Genomic DNA, 15,362 nt, shown 5'->3' on the forward strand with positions numbered 1-15,362 from the left:
AGTAGACTTGGGACCATCTCAGTCTTGAAACTCATTATGACGGTCCTTACTGATTGCGTTTCTTGTTGTACAGAATTGTCTGGCGGGTTTTAGGAAGGACAGGTGTGCTCGTTTGAATGAGTGTCTGGGTATCCATGTAGCTGGCATGAGATCCCTTAGGCCTGGGGCAGATCAAATACGACAAAACAGCTCAAAAGCAGAAAGATTTCAAAAAGGCAACAGTATACTTAAAAATGTAAGCATAGCATAGCGTTTGGGTGAACATATAAATGTACGTATACTATAAAGGACCATTTGGAGCAGCCCTTTTCTTGAGAACATCTGCTGAATTCAATCATTCCTTTAACACGTCTGTTCAGAAATAAAACTCAATTTACTTTATGAAAATAATGTATAATTAGGATAAATGGAATGCCTTTTGAAGTGCCATGTTATTGGCAGGGGAGCACATGCAATCTTCACCATGAAATAAAGAATGGGAAAGGAAGAAGGTAGTTAATTCAGGCTGGAGTTACTGGGAGGCTTTGGGATAGACTTGACATTACGTTCATTACCTAGGTATATGCAAATAACTGTACGTCTGTTGAATTGCAGGTTTAAACTTTTGGTTTGGTTTCTTGTTTTACAGGGTAAGCCGCAGGCTGTGTGCATCAAAGCGGGATTAGATTTAATCTGTGCGTTTTCACTTTCTGTGTTTCCTCAACTGTAATTGGTTTGCAGAATAGCTGCCGTAGCGAATATCGAACAAAACTTGCAGCTGGTCAGTAACTACTGGGTTTGGTATTAGACTTTTTGTTTTCCCAAAGATTGAAAATATGAGGGGAGGGATTTTTATCTGGAGATTAAATGCACTGTTGGAAACAGACTGATGGCAGGCTGCCTAAAAACATTTATAAAAATTACGTAGTTGTAACCAATTTCATAAGACAAATAGTCAAACCAAGTGTGTTTATGTTCTGTTGGTTTTTTTTTTAGTTGGCTCAGAAATGGTTTGAAAATGTATTAATAGACGTTACATATTAGGTTTCTAAATTGCAATACATGCTCTTACGGTTTGTTTTCAAAAACATTGTTGTAACTTGCTCCTGTATGTGTTTAACTTTAAGCATATAATTGGTATTTAGCTGTGCAGGACTGGGATCTGAACCTTGCCTGGTGACATACCTCACCAGAGAGTGTGTGTTTGGGTTTTGGGGTGCCCCCCCTGCCCGGTTTTAGCTGAAGGGCTGGAGACAATGTATCTGGAAAGGGATCTAGGCATTCAGTCAAGACTTGTCAGACAAATTTGAGGAATTTTGGGGTGTGCCTGGAGCTGTTCACAGGAGCTTGTCTTCAGGGACTTGAGGAATTTATTTGCTTAGAATGGTTTTTTGTATTTTTTTTTTTCTTTTGGCTCAACAGTTATTTCAGTGTCAGTATTGAAGGACCTATCTCCATGTTAGAATGTAACACAAAGAATTTAATGGATCAATGTAGAGCTCGTTCTCTATAATCTCTTGAACACTGTAATCCTTGGAGCTCTGCATAAGGTGGTCTTTGTGATGTGTGATAATTACTGTTGCCACTTCTTGATTTAGATAGTCAAAGTCAATGTTTCAGGTTGTTTCAGTTAAGGAAATCATTGATGCTGTAAAGAATAAGGTGGTTATTTATCCTGGTCATTTACAGAAGGTGTACAAATCCTGTTCCCTGAGCACAGGAGGCAGTAAATAGCAGGGGACAGTTTTTTTGCTTGTAATTGCAGTCTCCTTTCAGCCTGAACTTGATCCCCAAAAAACTGTTAATCTGGGGACACTTTTTCAGGGTAGCACGTAGGGTGTTTCTGTTACTTCTTGCTGCCAAATTTATAGATAACTGCATCCACCTTAGCAATGGTATGCCAGCTTGGAGTTCTTAGCTTTCTAGTCCAAAATGTAACTGGATTGTCTTGTTTTCTCTGGAAGCCGATTTTTTTTTTTTCTCCCTCAATTCTTAATGTCTTTCTGTTGTCTCACCTTTGTTTTCCTTTCTCCAGTAAGCATATCCTAGGTCTTATTTGTAAGCATATCAACAGTATTGACCTGATGATTGAAAAATATTTTTATGACTTAGTAGATCTCTGACTAATATCCAGAAAAGATTGCGCATCAATAAAAGTAGTCTGATGGATCAATAAAACTTTGCAAAACCTTCTCGATCTTTACTCAAAAAGGTGTATTAGAGACAAGGCTGTAATTCACTTGGGAATGAGATTCTCAGCATTGAGTGATGGGACTTAACCGAAGGGGATGGAAAAGTCACCGTTTCCGACATTTGGTGCTTATTTGTCACGAAGGTCCCTCAGTGTCTCCTTGGTTCTTTTTTTTTTCTTTTTTTTTTTTTTTTAAGAATATTTGCCCACATTGGAATTTGGAACTTGCCGGGCTTCTCTGCAGTGCCTTTAGTTGAAAAGCCAACACAAGTGCTTTAACATAAGCTTACTTGCTTTAATACATTGTATTCTCCACCACATTGGTGAAATCTGTTCTGGATTTAGGCTAGAGAGGAAAAATACGAGAATGGTTTAGCTATCATTCAGAGTACGTATTTCATAATGAGAAAGCCCTATGCCATTTAGTTTATTACCTTAATTTTGTAGGCATTTTTGACTTTTTTCCTTCACGATCTATCTCTGAGTCAACGTGAAGGACGTGCTGCAGAACTCGTCTTTCGTAACTGTTCAGAGCAACCAGTTTCCCAGACTTAGAGTAGGAGAAAAACACTGGTGCCTTGAGAGGAAAGTTGTAATCGGTCGTTTGCAGTGAGTTTTCATGCCACAGGCTTGCCATCATTGAATTGGTGTGCATCTTGTTGGAACGTACTATAGCTGGTGTGGGGAGAGTCCCTTCCTGCTGTAGTTGGAGTTCCTCAAAAGCTCTGTTCTGGGTCATTTCTTCAGGCTGACGTACAGTAGAAAAGCATAACTGCCTTGGGCCCACGGTCTGATTTGCTTTACCCTTTTCATAGGAGACAGTAGAAAACAAATAAAGGTGAGCATGGACAGGATTTCAGAGGTAAAACTGGGGTGGATGATCTTTTATTGGCACCTTCCAGTTCTTTATTTGAGTTCTTTGAATTTCTGGGACTCTCACGAGGCTTTTTTTTTTTCTTTTTTTTGTCAAAAAAAGCAGGCCAGTATTAGAAGACTGTATAATTAATATTGCAGGTATACTGCTTTGTGTGTGGACATCTTGTATTTCTTTTTGTCTTCAAGCTGAAAGAAAAGTGCCACTAATGAATTACGCACTGAAGAGAGAGGCTCTTTTTGAGGCTAGGAATGGGGTGGCAGGAAGGACAGAAGTGATGTTCCGAGGAATACTATGGAGAGATACTATTAGAAAATATTAACTGCTGAAAAGGCCAGCATGAGGCATTTATGAATCTTTTCCTTATCTGTGTGTGTAGTAGAGGATGACAAATATTCCCTGCCAGGTTGCGCTCTGCCTCTGTTCACAGGGAGCTTTCATGGAATATAGTGTTAAGCTACATAAAGAGTGAACGCGTTATGCAGAATCCCTCGTACTGTGCGTATTTAGTGAGGGTCGTGGGAGCCGTAGAGGACAAGGACTGAATTTTATGCTTGTGGTTTTGCACATCTGAAAGGCTGTTTTCTCCAATGTAATTCTAGTTGCACGTAGGGCGTGTGAGTTATTTTGGAAACTCAGACTAAAATTTGATATGTAATAAAATGCAATTACAGTGGGCTGAATATTCTCAAGTAGAACAAAAGTGTGATGACAGCTTTTTTTTTTTTTTTACTTAGGATTTCTAGCATGCCTGAAAGCATAAATCTAAGCTTGTTCCTCCTAGTAAAGGCTTGAAAAGAAGTAGCAATCCCAATAAATGTATACATTAATGATATACATTTTTCTTGGGTGTCACTATTATTCCTTTATTATATTTGCATTTTCCTCTTTTTTTTTTTTATAGGCAGTTGCTGGTTATTTTGATATATTTTTTGAGAAGAACTGTCACAACAAGGTGAGTATTTGGGGTTATGCATTTTAAAAAAGTTTTGGAGAGATGAGGGTGTTTTTGTATTTCGTTCTGCCTCAAGGTGTTTGGCAGTGAATCTGTTTTGCTGTAGCAAACACTGCATGTGTATGTGCATTTGGTAATTGATTGATGTGGTGTGATATCAAAAATGTTGTTCTTAATCAAATTCTTGAACTCTTCCATTGCAGGTCTTGTTTTCAACTGGTCCCCAGTGTACCAAAACACACTGGAAACAGACAGTTTTTCTCCTGGAGAAACCAATTCCGGTAGAAGCAGGTATATTTAAATTCAGTTGTGGTGCAACAATGGTTGTGTTGCACTGTTATCGTTAAATTTGAATCTAAAATACTTCTAAAATTATGTAAGTCTTAAAAAGAACTAGTAAATAAATCTTTTGGCTGCTGTTAAGCAAATTTGTCTCAGCAAAGCACTGGGAAATAGAGCCATACTGTAATTTTGATGAGAGAACTTCTGTATCAAAGCATTTGTGAGGCAGAAAAATGTAAGACCAGAACACTGCTATTAATTTTCCCTTAATTTTTAACCTTAATAATGTTCTTAATTATTATATTTGTCAAGCGATTGCATGGGACTTTTTGTAGTGCTCCTGAACTGTGCTGTGTTTGTTAAAGGAATCGTGAGTATAGGCGTGGGTGTTGTACCTGGCGCTGTGGGATTACTCTGTAAATTGAAAACAGTTTCAAAGAACTCACAACCACGAATTTGATCGGTTGAAGTATGGAAAAAGTTACTTTGATACACTGTAATTTTTTATAAAAAAATGTAAGTACCGTAGTATGTTTCACCTCAAATTTGATGCAAGTAAAAAGGCTTTTGTTGTCATCAGGGAAAACCCAAAATTCAGATGATAAATTGTTTAAATCAGGTGTTGACTAAAGTGATGCCTGTTAGTGGTTTTAATTAGTTCTTTTTGGTGAGTCTTGAAAATGCAAGTAGTCAAATATTACTTGCCCTCTTATTCCTGTAGAACTGCACTTTCTTTCAGTCTCACCTGGTCTTTTTATAATCCAAGGAAACATAGTGGTTATATTTTTATGCCGTTTTATTATTTTTTATTTTTGGCCACTTAACCACTAGATATTTACTCACCGCTGTTGAACTCTTACCCAGTGGTGAATTAGTCATTTTTCATTTCAGACAAGCAGGATCAAGGGAGGAACCTCAGGATGGGGCTTATTTCTGCTGGTCGGTTGATAAACTCATGGTAATATGTGGCCCTGACCTGAACCATTTATAAATAGATCGGACGTATTGGGGAAAAGCATACAAAAATTTATGTGGGTGCTGCAAAAAACCCTGAGGTTGAGAGGCTTAGAGATGTTATAGAGAGGTATTGACTTAGATGGAATATTGTCTCTCTTAACAGACCAAATTATGAATGTACGATGGTGAAAGCATCATCTGCTCTCAGTTAAACTGCTTTTACAGTTGCCTCTTGCAGCTATCAGCTATGACACCTTTTTACCGGGAGCTTTTTTCCTAAAAGCACTGCAGTCTGTGTTGTCTGGCAAATCATTTGTCTTTCCTGCTTTGACTTTATATTCTTAAATAATTTTTATCTGCATATTCTTAGGTCCCGTCACTTTTTGGGATGCCAATAATCCTTGGTGCATTTTTACTTGGCTCGTGTTATGTTCGGCTTCTCTTTCTAGACAAGGCTGGCTAAGGTCTCCGTGCTGCAACTCATTAAATTTCAATGTCGTAGAGTGTGAAGTGAAATTCTAAGTGCAATGACATTTGATAGAATATGCACATTATTTAATATTACATAGATCATTTGACATTTGGTAAATGTGTGAAATTACTGGGAGGTGTGCCTGGCTCCAGAATTCTAGTCTAGGTGCGGTGACTTTCTGAAGACAACTGCAGAAAGAGTGTGCTTTGAAGCAGTGAGCACAACCTAGCTGACCTTCAAGATCCCTTTTGCTGTAACTCTTTCCTTTCTCTTTATTAGCTCATATTTCTTAAAATTATCTCTGTAACAAATCTTGTTACAGCTATGTTTCTCTTTTCTTTCTGTCTCCTCTTCGTAATTATTTAAGTTCCCCTTTCCCATCCTTTTTACCCATTCTGTCTGCTTTTATATTTTATATAAAATTACCACGTTAATCTAGGATTCCTTACCTGTTATTTCTAGTGTTAGAGAAGGTTCTGAGAGAAACTCTTGATGCAATTTCCTTTTCTTTTGTAATCCCAGTTTTAATTTCAGTGGGATATTTGTTGTTTATGGATGACATAAGCCCATTAGGGCAGAAGGTACTTCCTGATATTTACATAAGAAAGTTGCATAATTTAGGTGACTTTTTTTAAAAAAACCCTATTCTGTCTGCCTTTGATCCTTCTCCTTCATTGTTCCAAAAATCTTTTCCCCAAGACATGTTACTATAAGTACAGATTTCCCTGTCTTCCTTCTTTTTCGTATTGTTTTTTATCCTTTCTAAAAATAGCGACTTGAATATTCATCTTGGTAATTAGTAGTTTACCATATTCTTTGATTTCTTCAGTCTTTCACTTTCCATTTTACCAGCTAAACAAGCTGCTCAAACTTCTTTTGCAGTATATGTAAAGTTGTACTTTGAGCTGTTTCTCATCTGTCACTTGTTAATGAGTTAGCACTGCGTGTTACCGTTTTACCAAGCATTGTTTCTGCCTGGCATGTTGAACTGAGCTCCGCTCCACTCCACTCCAAACTTAGCTTTTGGGGAAACTTTTTGTCTTCAAATGGACTTTTCTCGATGCGAGTTAACTGAACAAGACAGTAACTGTATTAAATTAAACACTTGTGCATCACTTGAAGGCTTGAGCCTTACTGTCTATCCCCGTGTTTACCAATATTCATCAATGCTCTGTATAAATTCTTAGAATAAGAAATGTATATATGGCACTGGGAGACACAGTGGAGAAGACCCACTTGTGACTAAATGTATTCATAGAATCATTTAAGTTGGAAAAGACCTTTTAAGCTCATTAAGTCCACCTGTTAACCTAGCACTGCCAGGTTACCACTAAACCATATCCCTAAGTGACACGTCTGCCTGTTGTTTAAATACCTCCAGGGATGGTGACTCAACCACTTCCCTGGGCAGCCTGTTCCAATGCCTGACAACCCTTTCAGCGAAGAAATTTTTCCTGATATCTACTCTAAACCTCCCTTGGAGCAACTTGAGGCCATTTCCTCTCGTCCTATTGCCTGTTACTTGGGAGAAGAGATGGGACCCCACCTTGCTCCTTGCTCTGAGGTCTCCCCTCAGCCTCCTTTTCTCCAAGCTGAACAACCTCAGCTCCCTCAGCTGCTCCTCATAAGACATGCTCTCTAGGCCCTTCACCAGCTTTGTTGCCATTCTCTGGACCTGTTCCAGCACCTCAGTGTCTTCCTTGTAGTGAGGGGCCCAAAACTGAACACAGTACTTGAGGTGTAGCTTTACCAGTGCTGAGTACAGGGGACAATCACTTCCCTAGTCCTGCTGGCCCCACTGTTTCTGATACAAGCCAGGGTGCTGTTGGCCTCCTTGGCCAGCTGGGCATCCCCAGGTCCTTTTCTGCTGGGCATCTTTCCAGCCACTCTTCCCCAAGCCTGTAGCGCTGTGTGGGGTTGTTGTGACTCAAGTGCAGGACCCAACACTTGGCCTTGTTGAACCTCATACCGTTGGCCTCAACCCATCGATGCGGCCTGTCCAGACCCCTCTGTAGAGCCGACCTACCCTCAAACAGATCAACACTCCCACCCAATTTCCTCTCATCTGCAACATTGTTTGAGTCAGAACAAGCTCTTTTCCTAGTAAATATTGGAAAATAAATAGAAATAATATGATTTGAGTCTTGGAATTACTTGACCAGTGCACCCATGGTGGCATTTTCTTTCAGTATTTTAATAGATTCTGAAAGACATAAAGTGTTTTCTTGTTTTGAAAGCATTTTTCAGACAGGGCAGTGGATTTCTTCCCCAGTAAAGAAAAATAGTTCCCTCAGTTTTCTAATTCTGAGTAAAATAGTGAGGCTGACTTAGTCTCTCTCAGATGCTTTATAGCTTTTGGGGATATGCCTGAAGTGGTTATAAGGCACTGATTGTATTTGGATTTGCTCTGTAACAGAGGTTGAGCTTACAGATATATGAACCTGGTGGGTATTTAACAGGAAAAGTCTCCTTTGTGCCGTGGCAAAACTGTTTTGTTCTGTGGCGTGAACTAGCTGATTTTCTCAGCTGTTTGATGCCAGGTTACTTGTTGTAAAAATAGATCTATTTTCTCAGCCGTAAAAAAGACTGAGTGTTTTGATCTCTATTCTAATGGTAAAAGAATCAAGCCATTATAAGCCGAAGGATGGGGCTTGCAACTAATCCTCCTTCCTTTGCCATCCCTGCGCTCGGAGTGCAGCGTTTGCAGATTGTCTGGGATGAAATGGGAGAGCTTTAATCTAGATCCAAAGGTCTGGAGAGTGAGGCAATAAAAGTTACACCTAACTAATAATCCTGATTTGCCACTGATTTTCAGCTTGATACGGTAGAGAGCTTTGTATATAGTTTTAATGGATAACTTCTGTTGATTTGGTTTAGATTTGATGTGTGAGTGAGGGATAGTCTCTTAGTACTCATGTATTCTGAAGAACTGGTTTTCCTCCTCACAGACTGTGACGAGAGACTTGAAGCTGATGTACAGTGAAGTAAAACAAAATAGTGTCAACGTGTTGGATATGCTTTAACCGCTTAGCATGCGGTAAAATTAAAGAAACTGGCGAAAGAAGCCAGATGATATTTTATTGACAGAAAAACTGGGGTTTCTCAGACAAGAGTATTGTATTGTAGACTCCCTACAGAGCACGAGGCTTCCCTTAGCAGTCCTTGTAATAGCTTGAAAATGTCTTTATTTCGAAAAGTGAAATTGAGGTGCCAAAGCAGTATCTTTTTTCTTATTAATGGTCCAAACATGAGTCTCTTCCTTTCATTGAAATACTCCTGCTAAGTTTCATAAACAAGAAAATATATACGGAATTTCATTCTCATTTGCTGGTCTCAAGCATTTGCTAAATAAAATGCTTAGAAAAATTATTTTAAAGGGCCCACAGAATCTTTTCAGTAACAGTGCACTAAGTTAAAACCCAGATCTGTAGGCAAGCAAATTCTATTAGCAATAAAACAGCATATTGTCAGCATTTTGTGTTCTTGATATTGCGTTGCAGTGGAAATAAAACCTTGATTTGTTTTTCTGTGGTACTAAAAGGGGCTAACACAGCAAAACTGAAGTAGAACTCACATGACTAAGCCCCTATAAAATCCTTGATTATCTTTAACTCCCCGGTCTCCGTAATTGAGTTGCTGTTTGTAAATTTACAAACTGAAAAATGTTAATTTGTCTACCTAGAGAGTTTTGTTAAAAGTAGGAAAACAACACTGGCACAATTAATCTGTCTGAATGTTTTGATCTTATACTGAAATACTTCAATATTGTGTATCCCAGTTGGATAATTTGGTTCCCAATTAAGATTTTACTGTCTGTTTTGCCTGTCTACAGCTGCAACATAGTGTCTGTAGAACACTGTCACTTGTTTACTTACAAGTTATACCTCCAAAAATGATGCTCGCGTTTAAAATCTAGTAAACTGTTAAAACTTGGATTTTGAGGTCAGACTAAATCTTGCATGTCTTATGCCCTATCTTCTGAAACCTGCAGTTTAAAATCATCCTGATGACTTTTCAGAAACATTTGTAAGTGTGTATTTGAGGCATTAAATTGAGAGAATCTCTTCCCGTGGCTGTCTTATCTCGTTGAAAGATAAAAGGAGTTTTGCAAGACAGGAAAACATGGTTGGATTTCTTGTACTGTTCTCTCTGACACTTTTGCAAGTTCTGAGGCTGCAAGGGGGATGCGGCTCTTAAAGCAACAGCAATCTAGTTTTCTCAGAATTTTGTCACAACTGCTGAGAAAGAAAGATTGGGACAAGACAAGTTTAGGATCTCTACTACAAAAAGTTATGAATTAAGACTAGTTCTAGGTGAGTGAGTTTGGCTACAGCAGCGATACTTTTTGGAGGACCGTGTATCTGGCCTTAGCCTTCGCAGTTCCCTGTGGCAACTATTTCTGGTACTTGAGCTACCTTGGGAACCTCTGTCACTTGCAGTGTGTGGACCTTATTTTCGGCAGCCATACCAAGCTCTCTTACCTTACTCAACTGGCTGTGTAGACTTCCGTGCAGCAGCCTCATTCATAGATTGTCTCGGGGATTTGAACTGTACCAATTTAGAACAAAAACTTCAGGGGATATACTCGGGGCATGAAAGGAAAAGGCAGAGCCTCAACGTAATTACAGAAGAGGGCAAACAGTGATGTAACAGAAAGGAGTTGGTAAAACAGCTGCTCAGTTTATAAAAGTAACCAGCTGGTGGAAGAAGGGTGTCACAGATCAGATGGATGACAGCGAAAGGCAGTGATTGCCGCTCAGCGTAGACACTACTCGTTGGGTCCCGTTGGGTTGGGGATTCAGTGAGAGATGTGGCCAAATGGGAAGGTGGCAGTCTGTGTACAGCTGCGGGTGTCTGCAGTTTAAGATGAATGGGAGGATTAAGGGTAAGTTATTGAGTTCAAAGCAAGTGCTCTTGGTCCCACCACAAATGATTTGTCTTTCATTGTTCTGTTTCTTTTTCAGAAGGTAGATGGCATATGGAAACTACTTCCTAGCCAACTCTTCCAGAGTAATGCTTTTGAGACTTGCTGTTTTTCAGTTGCGTGCTAGACCTCAGTGTTGTATAAGACAATGGGTCCAGTTAGTCTAAACTAGAGTGAAAAACTAGATGATGTTTAAATTGTTGGCTTCAAGCAAGAACAACCTTGTCATGAAAAGCAGTGTCAAAGCTTACTGTTGTGTAACTGCGAAGGCACGTATGGCTACCTACCACTTGGAAGCTTGTGGTTATTGCACTGTAGGGGATTTGTAAAGATATTTCTCACCAGCAGTTTGGCAGTTAAGGTCTCTCTAGCCCAAATATACCCCGGTTTTCTAGCAGCTGTCTTTGAAACAATTCCAGTGAGATCTTTTGTAAGGTTCTTAAATTTTAATGGGGGTCAGAGTAAAGAATGCTTTTGAGTACCAAGTCTCTCTGTTAGCTTCATAAAGCTCTTCCACAGGATGAAAAGAAGGAAACCTTGAAAGATGTTGATCGCTGGCTACCTTCAGTAACTCTCTCAATCTTTTTCGTAATCAGAGAGGACACTAAGTTGTATTGGAAGGCAGGGTAGTTCTTCACATCATAAGTTCATTGCCATGGATTGTTTTGAGCTTTAAATATATGTTATGGATATGTATGCAGGAGGCTGCATGGAATCTTTGGGTTCAGTCAGGTCCTTTCAGATTAATCAAGTTATAGATTGAAAAAATACGGTTTGTTGGGCCTAAACACTCTTAGTGATAGGGCATAGGGCTCGTGCATGGAGAAGTACCTTTGCTCACAGACTGCAAGCTTGCCTGATGTATAATTGTATTGCACACACGTATGTGAAAGATACAGTTGTTTATAGTTTCACTGATGGTAAAAGTCAGAAGCAAAATAAACTATTTTGAGTGTTAATAGGGTGTACTGTAGAGCATTGTAATCAGATGTGTATTATTTGATCAGACATGTATTATTTGTCAGTGGGTCAGTATGGACCTAGGGATGCATTTTTTTTCCTGTGCTAGCAAGCTTGTGAAGCACTATTTTTAAAACTTTTTTTATTTTTTTTTTTTTTTTTTTTTACTTTTTGGGGACAAATTTCAGAGCTCCCCAAGGGATAATAAAAATGCAGGAAGGGGATCGTAATGGATTCAGTTTTGTCCTAATCAAACTGCAATGGCACTGTGTGGTTTACTTGCATTCAGCTGAGCATGATAAGAGCGAGGTGATGCAGCTGAGTCCCAGAGACGGCTTCCTCCAGGCAGCTCGTAGGGCAGCAGAATGGTGAAAAAACATCAGTCATTTTCTATCTACATGACATTGATTAATTGTTCAGAACTGCCTTTTTGTTAGTTGGTTGCACTGCTGTTGTTTGCTTCGGCCCTCAGAAAAGGCTGTTTAGAAAGGCAGATTTAATGTGGTTACTGCATGAGAAATAGCTGAGAAAAACGGAGTGCATCATTTCGTTAGCTGCCCCTACAAACAGAATCTCAGGGTTCTGTTCTGTGAAGTCAGCTGTGATCTCTGAAATTATATTTAGATTTTTTTCCTTCATTTATTGTATTGCTTTGTTTTAAATGTTTTAAAGGGTAAGATTGCTGTCTGGATTGATTTAAGTAGCAGAATTTTTATTGTCTTAGAGGCTCTTTAGTCTTAACAATTTTTAAAACATTCAGTATTACAGGATGCTAAAATATATCAAGTCATTCATTTTGCAGCAGTTCTGAAAATATGTGTTCTAACTAGGTTAAACTTCTTTGCTGGAAATAAGCTATAGTGCCCTTTTTCCTTTACCTTGTCCTTCTACCTGGCAAATCTGTCTCTGTTTAAGTAATCTGTGAAACCATTTTCACAGTTCTGTGCAAATTGTATTGTATTATGTCAGTCATTTGTGTCCACTGCCCAGGGAACATGGAATGTGCTGGCTTTTTGTTGGGGCGTGGGATGGTTGGAGGAAGCAGATGAAAGCCAATAAGAAAACTAAGTTCTCTTCAACGTCCTCCTGTATTGCCTTCTCAGTAAATTTGTGCTTAATACCCAAAAATATGAATATTTTTAATTAAAGTAGCTCCTTAAGTATCTGGAAATCAAGAATCTTGTTAAAAGCTTGGTCTTTCAAAACTGTTTTTTAAATAAAGCTTTCGAATAAGCTGATAGTAAACCCTTTGACTAGCTATGGATTTCACTTTGTGTGACTTTTACATGACAGACACAAACTTTATAGTCTTGTTTTAAATTTATATGGCATGGGTCTGTTCCTGGAGCTCCTAATAGCTGTAAATCTAGTTTTCAGCTGTCTTCTTATTAGAAGGATCTTAGATGCGAGGGGAAAAGAAGTTGAGAACAGCTGTGTCTATAGAGAAATGGGCTAATTGGCCCTTCATTTAGTCCTGTATAAAGTTTTAGAAGGTTGCGTAGCTATAAAGACTTTTCACATTTTATCCATTGAGTACGTTTGCATTTTGCAGAATGGACTGTTACATCACGAAATTGGATTTATCCACAAATAATCTCCTATCTTGTGTGTGAAAAGTAAAACATCTCTTCTTAGAGAGTATGCACAAGTTCTTAAACCAGCACAGCAGGATTTTCTCCTCATTTATTTCAGAATCTGAAAGTGCTTTTAAAAGCTGAAACAGACTTTTCAATTATGTAAAGAATAAATGTGGAAGAACTTGATGTGCTGTGGGACTGTAGCTGCCGTTGGGATGGAACCAGGCTTGATCGGCCCAGGCGAGGACAAAATGTTAAAACAGAAACGTCAAAGCCTGGAGTTTCCTTAGGACAAAAGCTTTCACTTAAATTTAGTCCCACCAAAAGTGAGAGCTATGCCTCTCCGGAAGTCTCAGCTCTTTCCTCCTGGGTCAAAGCGTTCTCTCTGGTTTTAGCTGAAGCACGTATATGCCAAGTGTTATGATCAAGAAAGCCTGATAGTTTGTAAAACAAAACTTGCTGTTAATAATGTATATACTTGAAGTGCTGTGAAGATTTCTGTGTTAATGTCTCCTGCCAGATGAAAACATTGCTGAATTAGAGCTTAAATAAAATGCAGTGCCAAATACAAACCACACGGCATATGCAGTAGGAAGTGGAATGGGTTTTTTGTGGTTACTTGGTTTTACTCAAAGTTGATAGCAGTGATGCGCGTAAATTAGGGAGCATGGCAAAGGAGCAGTGCAATATTAAATTTTGTGGACTAGCAATTTTGCTTTTTTATACTGTTTTGTCACTGCTAATAATGTGCTCACTTCATGGATGGAAATCTGTGTTTGAGAATTTAAAGATGTTATGTATAATTTCATGAGAAAATGAGTTGATATTTGAAGCCCGGGGTGGGGGCTGTTTTCTTCAGGCACAGCACTTAGTACTGTCCAGCTGAGACGTGGGCGTCCCTGGAAATGCTGGGTAGCGATGTGCAGACCCAACTCAGCCAGAGACAAAGGGAGGTTAATGTATCCAAGGAATACGGTGGCTTTTCCCCAATCACAAGTAAAATAATTGGCATTAGCAGCTCTTTTTGTGGGTCATCTGAGAAGTCAAGCATCAGACATAACTCAGCACCTCACTAGGTCTAACTGCAGTTAGTTTGACTTACGTTTGTTGCCAAGGCCGTTGCTTAGAGCTTTGAAAACAAAAAGGAAACCATCGTAGACTTGTTTAATTCTGATTAATTTGGAACACCTCATGCAACATAAGGGTATGTAATGCATCTTTGCTGTTACTGTGCACGATTCAGTAATGTAAGCATAGTAATTTCCTTTTTACTTTTGCAGGGGAGGCCCTGAGAGGAAAGATAACGGTCCGCAAAAACAGAAAAGATCCACGGTCCCTCTTTATAACGCTTTCAGTGAAGGACACTCAGCAGACCTACAGCCTTCAGTGAAAATTCGGCGCGTATAACTTTGAGAAATGTCAGATTTAACTGTTGGTAACCGTTTCTAAATATCCAGAAACGGTAAACTCCTGGATTTATGTATGTATACACACATATAAGATTATGAAAAGTTTACCTGGAATTGAGAGAGTGCTGTTTGGATGCATTTGCACTGGGACGTGGAGGCTAATGACAAAATGGGATTCTGTTGTGTTTCACGTGATGTGGTGAAGGCCAGAAAGATGGTTTTGGGTTATGTGGGACTGCTAGGTGAGAAAAATCAGATTAAAGTCTTGCTGTGAGGAATAATAAATATGATCTCTCAATATTGGTTTATTCTCCAACTGGCCAAATCCTTTTGCAATTCTTTTATTTACAAAAGAAGCAGCTAAACAACGTGCCGGTGCACCTCAATAGTAAGTAGCTGGAAAATCCCGGTTAGGAATAAGTTTGGAATTCCAACTGCAGGATTGCAGCAACGAAGACTTTATTTTTATTACACTTCTGTAATTAAAAAGTTGTATCACATTTCAGTTACATTTATCTAAATAAATGAACCGAGTGTGTTATATAATGCAGTTGCCGGTTTCCTTGTTTTCTGTGTAATTGGAAATTTGTCTATCTATCCAGTGATGGCTCATTTATTTGCGGCTACAGTTTTTTCTGTAGTAGCCTAGTGGAGCATAGGTGGATGGAAGCGTATATTTTAGCAGCTTTAGGCAAAATACTATGAAGAAATAGCAGCAGTTGCTGAAACGGTGGATTTGGTTTGGTTGCTTGCAGAAACAGACTGCGAACAATCAGGGATGG

General features: G+C 39.0%; 1 protein-coding gene across 1 annotated transcript in view; it reads left to right on the forward strand.

Annotated features, from left to right (window-relative positions):
* Positions 1 to 15,115, forward strand: part of PRMT3 (protein arginine methyltransferase 3) — a 62,521-nt gene extending 47,406 nt beyond the window's left edge. Inside the window, exons 14-16 of the mRNA XM_063333499.1 lie at positions 3,949 to 3,999; positions 4,203 to 4,290; positions 14,452 to 15,115. Coding sequence (XP_063189569.1) covers positions 3,949 to 3,999; positions 4,203 to 4,290; positions 14,452 to 14,561 — 249 coding nt within the window. The 3' untranslated portion in view covers positions 14,562 to 15,115. The remainder of the gene's footprint in view (positions 1 to 3,948; positions 4,000 to 4,202; positions 4,291 to 14,451) is intronic.
* Positions 15,116 to 15,362: the final 247 nt, after the last annotated feature.

This window comes from Chroicocephalus ridibundus, chromosome 4, assembly GCF_963924245.1.
Source record: "Chroicocephalus ridibundus chromosome 4, bChrRid1.1, whole genome shotgun sequence".
In the NCBI taxonomy this organism is placed as follows: domain Eukaryota; kingdom Metazoa; phylum Chordata; class Aves; order Charadriiformes; family Laridae; genus Chroicocephalus; species Chroicocephalus ridibundus.